The sequence below is a fragment of the Sminthopsis crassicaudata genome, chromosome 3 (genome assembly GCF_048593235.1).
Source record: "Sminthopsis crassicaudata isolate SCR6 chromosome 3, ASM4859323v1, whole genome shotgun sequence".
NCBI classification, from domain to species: Eukaryota; Metazoa; Chordata; class Mammalia; order Dasyuromorphia; family Dasyuridae; genus Sminthopsis; species Sminthopsis crassicaudata.
The window spans coordinates 469,181,355-469,194,196 of NC_133619.1; the positions used below are offsets into that span (position 1 = coordinate 469,181,355).

Here is a 12,842-nt window from a genome sequence, read left to right on the forward strand (position 1 = left end):
ATTTCTAAGGATTTCTTTAACTAGAACATAAGAATATCCATTAGGTAAAATGGAATCACAGCCATCCATGGATCCTTCAAAGAATGGCTATACAGCTATTTGTATTTTCATTGAATATAGTAATATATAAATCACAGTTTGTACTTAGCACACTTCTAAATATTTTTGATAACATTGATAACTTCTTTCAAATTTATTGGGAGACAACTAATGAATGATTTTAGAGTTGACTGTACTTTTACCCTAAGCCAGTGAGGATAATTTAAGAGGGTGACTTGAGTATCTCAGACTTTATTTTACAAAGATTTCCCATTAATGGACGTTTCAAGATTTTAATTTCTGAATTAGAAAAATAAGTTTTCTGATACTATTTGTAATCAGAGATTAGGGAAAAGCTTAAAAAGCATTGAATCTTTTACTATTATGCCATCATTTGTTCCTGCTTTTTTGATCAAATGGCTAGTCTATAAAATCTCTTTAAGTAAATGCTAGGGTTTGGGGAACAAGATTATTGTCATTTTTTTCATATGGCAGGTTATCTTTATTGAAAATGTCACATGAATATGGAAATTAATAGTTAATTATTCTTTCAAATAGTGATTTGTATAAGTTGAACTAAAGTCATTAAAATTAGACTAAATTTCTTGAGGGAAGACTATGTTTTCTGGTGGTTTTTTATTTATATTCCATCAAAGTTAAGAGTGTAGTACAAATATATGATCAGTAAATGTTGAGTGAATAAAGTTTAAAATGTACTGAATTTTCCAGTGATTAGGAATAAACCAAGAAAAAGAATTCTGTTTATTTTTCTTATTAGTTCATGATATGCTATCATTCTCTCCTTCCCACTTTTCCATAATGGTTTTATCTTTCTGGTAGAATATGTGCTATTATACAACAGTGAAAAACAATAGTTAATAAAGAAATAAATGAGCAATAATTTGGGAAATGACGTGTTCAGTTAATTAAATATTTACTGAGTTTCAACTACTATGATGTGGTAGTATTTTCGAAATATTTAAGTAGAAAAGTTCTTTTTGAAATAAGTACTGTGTTATTTGAAATGTATAATATTGAAAAAAAATACAAACTATGTCCTTTAGGTTTTATGTTGGTTTGTTAGGTTATTTACTTATTCCCTTGACTCTTTATGGTATATTTTTCTTTTGTTTCTAGTTCCAATTCATTAGGAGACAATCCTGGAGTTGGACAAAAGACTTCATTGTCTGATTCCAAGAAAAATAAAAAGATTTCTCTTCTTCATTCAAGCAAAGAAAAGCTGAGAAGGTGAATTTATACCTAGTTATATTACTGTTCCCTTTGTAGTAAAAACTTAAATTTATGGTTTGCATAATTCAATTGATAATACTTTATAAAATCATTATGGTTATTGAATAGAGGCCTAATGTCTGATGGATTAAAGAGTGATTCAATCAGTAGCCTTATTTAAGGACCAGAAATACTGAATTTTAAGGGAAATCTATTTGTTGAATTATAAGATTATAAAGAAATTGTAACAATCTTCTTCATCTTCTCTTCTTATTCCTCTCTTGCTCTACCAAGAAAAGTTATAGAGGAAGCAAGCAGACTTAGCTTACCCTCTCTGGCCATAGAATAAAACTACCCATTCTCAAAAGTGGCAATATGAAATTGATTGGCATTGATGGATTGATAAATATATATTTATATTGATAATATATATTGACAAACATATATAAAATATAATTCCAACCCCCCCAAATCAAAAAAATTATATGTACGTTTGTACATATATAAAATGTTAAATATATGCCAGTCATTGTGCTAAGGATACAAAGAAAGGTTTTTCCTTTAGTGTCTGCTCTTGAGTTCACAGTCTAATGGGGGACACAGCATACAAATAATTATTTACAAACAAGATACGTACAAGTAAGTTAGAGATAGGGAGGCACTAGAATTTAAGAGGAATTGGGAAAGGCTCATAGTAGAAAATGAGATTATATTTGTTCCATGAATTAGGAAGATCACGAATCAGAGATAACATATTCATATCAATCTCACATCAATGCCAATGTTTAATTCATTATTAGCTGTTTTGTGGGGTTCTTGCAGTTATGACAAAGATAGATGAAGCAAGAGTAAAAGGATTGGACTATATTAATGAAGTGATATTTTTTGAAAATTCAAGTCATATTACACTGAATATAGCAAGATTAGCATCCTCATGCAGTTTACCTTATTTCTTACCCATGAAAGCAAATCTAATACTGACCAAACTGTTCAAAGAAGATAAAACTAGAAGTATCATGAACATTTAGCTGCCTACTCCAACTGATCTGAAATCCAAAGTATTATTTATCTCTGGAAGTTTGTATCAGCACAAGAAGAACCCAGTGAACTGATTTGAATCTAAGTATTTTTCTCTATTGAAAATGAATTGCAAACAGAGTCTCTTTTTTTCAGTCTTGGTCTGATTTAGTCAGAACTCTTCATTCAGTTAAATCTTGTATCACATTGATCTTGCAGCAAGCACTTCATCAAGCACCACAATATTTTGGCTACTATTGTTATGACCTGGAAAAACATGTAGAAAGACCAAAATCTCTCCTCTGAAGATGCACTTTATAACTTCCATTCTGAGTAATTTCTATTTGAAATCAGGCCAGCAGGCTCCCATAATTTGCATGATTTGTTCTAACTAAACCAGTCTCCTTATTTTCTTAGAGTACAAAAACTAATTAGTGAGTTCTTGGGTCTCCTGCATCCATTCAGGAATTTATGTCAAAACAGGATGTAATGGGAAGATCATTGGACTTGGAGTCACAACAGAATTTTAATCCTGTTTCGAGACATATTTATGTGACCTAAAACAGTTCCCTTAGTATCTCTGAATCTCAGTTTTCTTTTATATAAAATGGAGATGATAATAGTTGTATCACTTATTTCATAGAATTGTTGTGAATAAAACATTTTTAACCTGCAGAGTACTATATAAATATAAAGTATTCATATTTCTATTATTTGAAATCCATGATTCTATCTGTTCATATATCTTGAAGAAGAAACCAGCTTCTGTAGAGTGACAGTGGGAAATGTTTTCTTTCTGGCTACCTGAACATAGTACCACTGAATTGAAAGTTTTTTCCTTAAATTCACATTCTGCTGGATCATCCATGAGGCAGCAGCGATGGAGCAAGTGTACCACTGAGTTATATTATAGCACCCAGTGTTTAATCCTTGAAACAGCCAGCTTCCTATGCTCCTTTTGAGCAACACAGGGGAAATGTACTTATAAACAACCGTAAAAGCTGTTGGCTGCCAGCAAAGCACTGATTCTGTCCTGTGCACCTTATTAGAAGGAGGCCTAAAAGTTGGGTTGTTTGTGTGAAATGGAGGGTCAGGCTCGCTCCTAATGTACAGTATTTTTGAGCAGAGAACGAATCAAGGATTGCTGTGAGCAGCTGCGAACTCTCTTGCCATATATAAAGGGGAGGAAGAATGATGCTGCTTCAATTCTTGAGGCAACCGTTGATTATGTGAAGTGTATCCGAGAGAGAATCCCTCCAGCTATCATGGTTCAGGTACCTTCTCAGTTCTTTGAGTTCTGCTTATACAGGACCTTCGGGATCCATGTTTTATTAGTAGTCCTCCTAAAGATCACAGCTTTATCCACGGCACAATTTAGAATTTCCATGAGTTGCTGTTGTGATTAAAACAAAACAATAAATAAGATGGAAAACTGAATTCTCTGGTAATGAGCCTTGTGGGGATGAACTTTCAAACTTAGCTCTCCTGGTCCTCTGATAATAGATAAATAAGATGAGCAGCCAACTTTCCTAGCATGACTGCACCTATTAGAGAACTAAGAATCACTTCCATATCACAGTGAGAAATCAAAAGATGACTTTAGAAGAAAAATATGATTTATGGAGAAAGGCTGGAAAATAGATATATCAAAAAATAGCTATGTGGAATTTGCATTTATCCCTGCATTTTTTTTAGATTACAAAGATGCTTCAAAGCAACAGAAGGTTTTGTAAGAAGCAGCACATAGCCAACCAACCATTCCTCTCAAATACTGTCAAGACACAAAGGTAGGAAATGAGCCATGAATTCTTATAAATTCAAGTTTTTGTCACTAACTTACAACTTTTGGCATAGGCAAAGTACTAAACCACTAAACCTTCACTCAGTTTGATAATTTATTAAGAAAAGGGACTTTTTCCCTCCTTTTGTTAGTAGTTGGGGGATTTTTGCTATTTTAGTCCTTGGAATGTGTAGTTATATGAAATGATAAAAACAGGCAACAATTTTAGATCAACACAGTGTTCCTTGGTATTTAATTATAACCCCAAACATTATAATTGGGCCCATGTAAGCAGTTTGAGCTTTGATAAATGTAATGTCCTTTCAAATGACAATGCATCATGGACATTGGAACACTATGATGAATTGAGTTAGATCAAGTCTTTGGATCATGTTCAGCTCCTTTCCAATTAGGAAGAATTTTTAGGCAGAAACTTTTAAGGAATATTTATTAATATATGAAATGGCACAGTAGAGTTTATTTAGGTAATTAAATTTATTGGAATATACAAGTAAAATAAAATTACCTTGTATTCCAAAGGCAGTCAGTAAAAGTTTAACTTGAACCGAACAATATCCAAAAGAATCTGAGAGTCTAGTCCACATTTTTGTGACAATATAACGATAATGGCTTGTTTTTACTGCTTTCATGATAGGACTAACTATAGAGTTTAATATTTTTCTTAAATAAAAATGTATTTAAGGATTCTTCCTTTTTCCTCCCTCTTTTACTTTTAAGGGAACATAATGTGGTGACAAATAGACAGTCACCTGTGAAAGAAATCAGATTCCTGGGTAATAAGTGCTTGAATGTATACTCTCTTCCTGCTTCAGAGTGCCCATTGGACGAAGCCTTGAAAGGTGATGGTCAATATCTCCTCAACTTCTTGCACATAGTTTGTACTAGAATATATATAGGCAGATATGTAACTTAGCTTATTTCTATATGCATCTCGTGGGAATTACTGATTTTAAAATTACAGTTTGGTTTTGGTTTTTTATTCTGTCTCTTTGAAGGAATTAATGAGTAAACATTTGTTAAGCATTTATTAGTATGTTGACCTCCCTCTAGGAATATAAACAAAAGAGATACGTATGTACTCTGGAGATTATATTCTAAAAGGTCAAGGCTACATATATAAAAAATGATGATTACAAAAGATGTGCCGTGGTCCAAAAATATGGGAATGATGAGTGGGGGCATATTCCCTATGCCAATTCATATCAATTGATCTGAACTTTTCAAAAATCATGACAATATTTCATTATTGTTTTCCAAAGCAAGAGGTAGAAAGTGTGCTTGCAGGGAATTGGGAGGAGTTGAGGTAGGAGGAGGGAGTATTTTCATAGGACAAGATTGTAGAGCATAATCAGGTGACTAGAAATTGTTATTTTTATTAATCGGAACGACATAACTCTGAAGTAGTAGCTAGAGGTAGAGTCCCTTTGGTATTTAAGTGGTCTATTCAAAGAAACAATAGGTAAGCTGGTCTTGAAGCCCAATAACTCGAAATAATGACTGTGTTTATTATTTGTAAAGTATCTGAGGATTTGGAAGGAAGGGCCAAGTTATAGAAAGCGTGTAGATCAAGCAGAAAGATTTATTTTTAATAATGGTAGAAAATAGGAAGGTATTATTAGACCTTGAATGCTGTAAAAGGTACATTTTCTTTAATTTCTTAAATTTTTTAGTCTTTTTTTGTCTGTTTTTATATTTCCTTTCACAGCATGACTTATATGGATATGTGTTTTGCATGACTATATATGTATAACATGTTAAATTGTTTGCCTTCCTAATAAGAGGGAGGAGCACAGGGAGAGAGCAAGAAAATTTGGAATTCAAATTTTGAGAAAAAAACTGTTAAAATTGTCTTTACATGTAACTTAATTAAATCTCAATTTAACTCAACATTAAAATTTAAGATAAAACAGCAAAAAAATAAATAAATAAATAAAAGGGAAGGGAAGGAGAGGAATGATAGAACAAAAGTAAGCCAGGCAATCAGTAGCATTTTTTGAGTACCTACCATGTTTTAATCTCTGTAAGTACTGGAGATATAAAGACAGGCAAAGAAAAACAAAATCTCAGGAGTTGCTACTTTCAAGAGACTCGTGGTCTAATGGGGGACAACATACAAACAGATATGTAGAAACAAGATCTATACAGGATTAATTGGATCGGGGAAGCCACTAACATTAAGAAAAGAAGTCTTTCAATAACAGCTTGACACAAATATGAAAATTAATTAGAAAAGGGAGAAACCAGAAGAAGAGAAATCCACTAGAAAGATCTGTTGCACGGTGACAAAAATCAGTTTTAGAAAAGTTATTAAAGGAAGTGCTTTTCTGCCTTATTTTGTGTGGGGTAGGATTTATGCTCCCTATGTCTCCAAATTTACTAGTCATTTTCCTGAGTGTCTGTTAGCCTAAGCCAACGTTGGCTAAATTAATGAAAAAAGTTTCTCTGTGAAGAAATCACTGTCAATTGCCTTATAAAGTATTCCATGACACAAAATACATTTATAAACCATAAACTCTGCTCCAATCTATTTTCCTAAATCTACTTGCCATCTAATGTAGAAAATCTTGTTTCCAATCACTCCCTGGTTCATACCTTCCTCTTCAGTCAAATAATTATCTTCATTGTTCTTATAAAAACCACATATCCTTGTCTTTTTTCTTTTGCTCATATTGTTTTCCCATATAGAATGTCTTCATTTCTCTCTTTTTAAAAACCCCACCAATACATCCAATGCTTATTTAATACCTTCTTCATAAAACCTTCTCTAATGTCTCTGCTGCACTGATGAATCGTCTTCCTAACTCTCTCAAGTCTTCCTTTTCTGTACCAGATAATCTTGATTATATTCTAAATTTCACATGTATTTACATACTACTGCATCCTCTTCTCTAAGCAATTCATTTAGTCTTATGTCCCCAAAATTATGCACCTTCTAACATCCCTTTAAAGAGGTGATAAAAATTTTTCATGTTTGAATGTCTTCTACCATACATGATTTTAAAGAGTAGAAAGCTTTTCATATATTTAGTATCTCTCTTAGTTCTTGGTATAATATTGTGTGCAAAGATCATACAATTTTAGAGTTGAAAGAACTTTAGAGATCATGTAGCCTAATCTCTTCATTTTACTGAAACTCAAAGATTAAATAACTTGTCAAGGGTATATTGGTATTAATTAACAACTAAAACTCAAACCTTCTGGTACCAGGTCCATGAATCTTTGTTATTTCATGTGGATGCTTGATAAATATTTGTTAAATAACAACTTACATGTAACAGGCTCTGAGATTCATTCTCACAATCCATACTTGCATTGGTATATTGGGTCTCTAAAACATCACTTCCTTTATTTGCCTTCAGGGTTCTAGGAGTCATCATGAAGTATTAAAGCTTTCTCTAATATTGTTGCCCCTAACTCCCCATCTAGCATGTTCCCTCAATATCAGTCCCCAATCAATAGCTCCCCAATGTCACTTATTAATAACATCAATTAATTTTTCCAAAGAATATTTGCTGAGAAGATTTAACAAGAATCAAAGTACCAAAACCTCTGTAATTGGGAACCCTCTCTCTTCCTCTATCAACTTGAACCCTAGAAAGAAAAGAGTCAGAGTGGGAACTACTAGATATTTTCCCCACCAGTTTCCATTCTGGATGTGGAGTGGCTAATAAATATGTAAGTTCTGTACTGACTTGGCTGGATCAGACACTCGATCAATTCACTGCTGACCTGAGCCAAATAGGCCCTTCCTTAAAACTGGCTCCTTACTAGATTTGACTGGTGCAACTAATAGTATCTACTTTATAATGGATTGTAGTTGTTAGACCAGTGGTGGATACTCTGATCTTTTGAAGCTCACGAGGTCATAACATTTCATCTTTACTATTCATTTACTTGGAATAAGAAAAAATAATACTACAGAAAGAGAAATAGGGGTGGCAGTACATATCTATGATTATGTGGCTAGGAGGGGAAAAGAGGCGATGGGCTGCAGCAGGCTTTTTATAACTGATTCAGTCATTTCTACTACCTCTCCCCAGCCAAGAGACTTTCAATATTTTTTCTTCTTCCTCCCTAAGATCCCAAGGAAGAAGGAAAGAGTTGATCCATTCAGGTGTTCTGTGTGTGTATGTGTGTGTGTGTGTGTGTGTGTGTGTGTGTGTGTGTGTGTGTGTGTATACTATGCACATAGTCTGAAGCCAGGAAAGGTCTTAATTCATTATGCTTTTCTGAAAACAAGCTCACCATATCTCCAAGCAGGTTGACGCTGGGCAAATATTGCATATGCTTGAAGTTCTATGCCCTCATTGACCAATCCACCAATCCACAATTGACCAAATATACTCTTTACCTCATTAAAAATTTTGCTATTAAATCAGCTAGGATGTGTCTTAAACACAGTGTCCATATCCCAAATCTAGATTCTTTCTCTGGTGTCATGGAGCAGTTTTCCTTTCACTTTCTTCCCCTGTGCCATACAGTTAAGCCAACGTGGGATAGTTTTTATATAATCCCTCATGTATAAGTCACAATGACCCATAAATACACAGTTTTGCAGATTCAATAAAGAATATTTTAGTGTTTATCAATCACTTAATACAGAATGAGAGCCTCTTTTAGAACTGCAAATGACTTTCCACTATGCAACGACAATAAAAACAAGAAAAAGGCAAAGAAAATCTATTTATTATCTCAGGAAAAACTAAACTTTTATCCTTTAGAGATTTCTAGACTATATGGGATTCTACCTATAGGGATTAGGGATTTAGGGTTTACAGGACTTGACATTCAAGTAATTAATCAGACCAATTTGGCTTGTTGTTTGTGTAATGTGCTTAGTCAGGCACTAAGGTCTATAGCAAATTGGCCCTGCTCTAGTAGAAATTGGGATGTTCTTCTCCTCTCATCCACACAGCAATGTCATTTTGGTCCTCTTCGAGTACGAAAAACAACAACCAACCATCCTTGCTCTTCCTCTGGACTAGTTTAATTCTGCAAAATTCTTGGATTTTAAAAATAGGGCACTCTCCAAAATTTTTCAGAGAACCTTCAAATATCTTGTGGTTGAGAGAACTTCAGATAAATTAACTCAGAGACACTTGAAACTTCTTCAATGGATTCCTACCACTTCATGGGATAGCCAGATGGAATTCCAAACTTATCTAACAACAGGACAAGCCCCAGATGTGTTTAGGCTCCCAAAAGGGATTAAATACTTGGAAATGGTTATTCGGGGTTTCTAAGACAGAAGTCAAGTGAACCTGCAGTTCTCAAGTATTTCACAAGAAGGTACACATTCTGGATCTATTTAAAAGAAAAAGCATTTATGAGTGATGCACCAGCATTTTAGTGGTCTAAAATCCATACTTATATTATTTGCAATACTAATGCTAGGTACAGTAATACAATAAATAATAGTATATAAAACATTTTAAGTAAGCAAAACTTATAGCAAAGAGACTGGTCTGACTTTAAGGAAGCATGCAATATAACTTGCAATATAAAACAAGAGAGAGGGGAAAATTACCAGTTTTGACAGTAAGCTCATAACTACATACACTTTTAGTAATGAAGCTTCCCTAGCTAGTTACTCCATTATACATCGAAATCTATTCCTACATAAAATCTAAAGTAACATCGATTTTTTTGTACCATTGCTTTCCATAGATATTGCTTTAAGCCTGAAGAATTCACAAAGTTGACTAATATTCTGGAATAATCTCCTGAAAGAAATATTAGACTAGACAAAACTCTTACAGATGTTATAGTCCTTTTCTTCTTAAAACAATCACAGTATCCAAAAACCCCAACTTGTTTCTAAAAAGAAAAACTTAGAAAAATACTTGTTCTCACATATATATGAAAAAGTAATTTAACTTCTTCCTGAGCATCTAATAAGAACCCAGCATCCTTCTATGAAGGACACAAAAGCCATCTCCACCTTAAATCAGGGAGGTTAGCTAGTTGTAAGGGAACATACCTTAGATAATTGGAGAGAGATACAAGACAGTACATATTAAGATTCAAGGTTATGTGGATCTAGTTATAATAATGAGTGCAGTGTGGATAGAAATTGTCCTAAAAGGTTTCATGAATGAAATGACACTTAGATTCAACAAAATTTAATCCTTAAAAATGATTGATTTCAAGAGATAGGGAGAGGAAAGGATGGCAAAAAGTCTACCTTGATTAGGAATGGGTAGAAATGTGTTGTGGGGAAGGAAAAAACGAATTAGCTAGAGCAAAAGAAATAGTAGGATATTGAAGATAAGGTTGAAAAATTTGTCATAAATGGCAAATTATGGATGGCCCTTTGTTCAAATGAGAAGTGTTAAGAGATCACCTGTGAGGCCCTCTTTGGTCTGATGGAGGGATTATAAAAACAGATCCGGAGATCTCAAAGTCATGTAGTCCCTCCGTTTGAGAGAAAACAGGCCAACACAACAAATTGACCTGTGCAAGATCACATAGGAAATAATATATCAGAGGTATGATTTGAATTCAAGTCTGCTGAACCCAATTGCTTTATTTTCTTTTTTTAAATAGATATTCAGATTACAAGATTCTGCTGTTAACTTTTTAGCCCTATGATCATTTTGCTATAATTTCAAAATCAATAACTAATACATAAAAATTAGTATAGTGAATTATTATTTGGGAAATAAAAGAAGGATTCTCTTGTCCATTCTTTGCCATTTGGCTATACTTAAATTATGCCAGCAAAAAAAATCTATTTAATTTCACTTCATCATCTATTATAACATTAGTTCTTATGGAGATGCCAAATGGGCTGTTTGTTTATAGAAAGAGCCATTATCTGGGGACTAGTGATCCAGGTTCTAATCTTGGTTCTGCCATTATCAGTCACTTCCCATTCTGTAAAATGAGGATTTTGTACTAAATCAGGGCTTCTTAAACTTTTTTTCTACTCATAATCCACTGTCACCAGAGGAATTTTTACATGACTCCAGATATAAAGTCTATAAAATACAGGTATACAAATCAAACTTTTACTGATGATCATAATTTTGCAACCCTCACATTTAGTTATGAGATTGCATGTGGTCACAAGCCACAGTTTAAGAAGCTGGGGACTACATAACAGCTAAAGTCTCTTCTACCTCTAAAACATTTTAAATGGAAGTAAATGCTTTTGGGACTCCTTACCATCTGTCTATAAATATACTTATCCTTCAAATGCTTGAGAAACTTGGCCATTTCCTTTTTTCCTTTTCTAGCTTTTTGATTCCTCTCTTATCATTCATAGCTAAACATTTTCTTAAATTTTATTTTATCTTGAAACTTAAAAACATGTGAAAACATAAGTATCCAGACACAAAATAAAAATTAGAAGGGGATTACATATGAAACTTTATATTACATACAGCTTTTAAATAAATAAATAAACAAACAAACAAATATATATATATATATATATGTATATATATATATACATACCTACACACACATACACATGAAATTTAATACAGTAAGACCAACATAGATCAGCAGTATTCAATCTTTTTAATACTAAGATTTTTCCTAGTTTTCCTATATGGCTGTAAAATGAGGGATATTAGAGCTAAAGATTATCATCAATCAGAGGGAAATGGAAAGACACATAGGTGGGTGTTAACAGGCTACAATATATAATCAATGAGAAACCTCTGGTAAAGCATGTTGTCAAGGAGCTTTATGACAGGAAGAGGTGGATTAGTCATATGACAAGATCGAGGGATAACAAGTAGACAGAGTGCCCTACTTATACCCTCATGATGTTGGAAGAAAGGTTTCTACCTCACTGGGCACACTGTCTAAAACAGTGGCTTTTAAGCTGGGGTCCCTGAACTTTTTGGGAAAAATAACTATTTCAGGATAATTTATTTTCCTCTATAAATCTATGTATTTTACTTTATGTATTTAAAAACATTTTTTTTTCTGAGAAATAATCTGTAGGTTTCATCAGACTTCCAAAGTGGTCCATGACATACACACAAAAGTTAAGAACCCCTGCTGGATGGTGACCTTTTGGGAGGACATCAACAACAGCCATATAGTATTGGAAGACATGGATAGGGTACAATGTGCATCTTTGGAAGGAACTCCATAATCGATGAAAACACAATTCTATTCAAGTATTTCAGAGAATCAGTAGTGTCCTATTTCTGTGTCTTCTGAACTTCCTTAAAAATATTTTTGTGGAATCACTGTTCTTCACTTTCCCCTACAACTCTCCTTCCGTATAAAAATCTTTTATAATAAATTAGTCAAGTAAATGAAATTCATACATTGGCTGTATCTGAAAACATTACCTGTGTCTGCACCAATAATGTATTACTCTGTCAAAAGGTAGAAAGTATCATTCATCTTGAGTTTTCTAGAGTAGTGATTTCTTCCCCCCCCCCCTTAGGCTGGGGTTAAATGACTTGCCCAGGGTCACACAGCCAGGAAGTGTTAAGTGTCTGAGATCAGATTTGAACTGGGGTCCTCCTGAATTCAAGGCTGCTGCTCTATCCACTGCCCCAGTAGTGATTTCTCACTCATTATTTCATTCTTCAGTCTTTTAAAGTTATTTTCTTTTATAGTATTGTATTCATTAAAATAAATGTTCTGAATTTTTTTTTTTACTTCATGTTTTAGTTCAAAAAACATTTCTGAATTACAAGAGTTGCCCATAATTTGAGAATTGGGTTGCATTCCAATAGCCTACTAGTCTAGCTTATATAAGAAAGGAATCCCCTGTAATATTCCTAAC

General features: G+C 33.5%; 1 protein-coding gene across 2 annotated transcripts in view; it reads left to right on the forward strand.

The window, feature by feature from the left end:
* The window catches only part of SOHLH2 (spermatogenesis and oogenesis specific basic helix-loop-helix 2), a 55,620-nt gene that overhangs the window by 26,523 nt on the left and 16,255 nt on the right, over positions 1-12,842 (forward strand). For both annotated transcript variants that reach the window (XM_074303488.1, XM_074303489.1), the window contains exons 6-9: positions 1,177-1,287; positions 3,413-3,560; positions 3,982-4,073; positions 4,805-4,926. In XM_074303488.1, the coding sequence (XP_074159589.1) occupies positions 1,177-1,287; positions 3,413-3,560; positions 3,982-4,073; positions 4,805-4,926 (473 nt within the window). The remainder of the gene's footprint in view (positions 1-1,176; positions 1,288-3,412; positions 3,561-3,981; positions 4,074-4,804; positions 4,927-12,842) is intronic.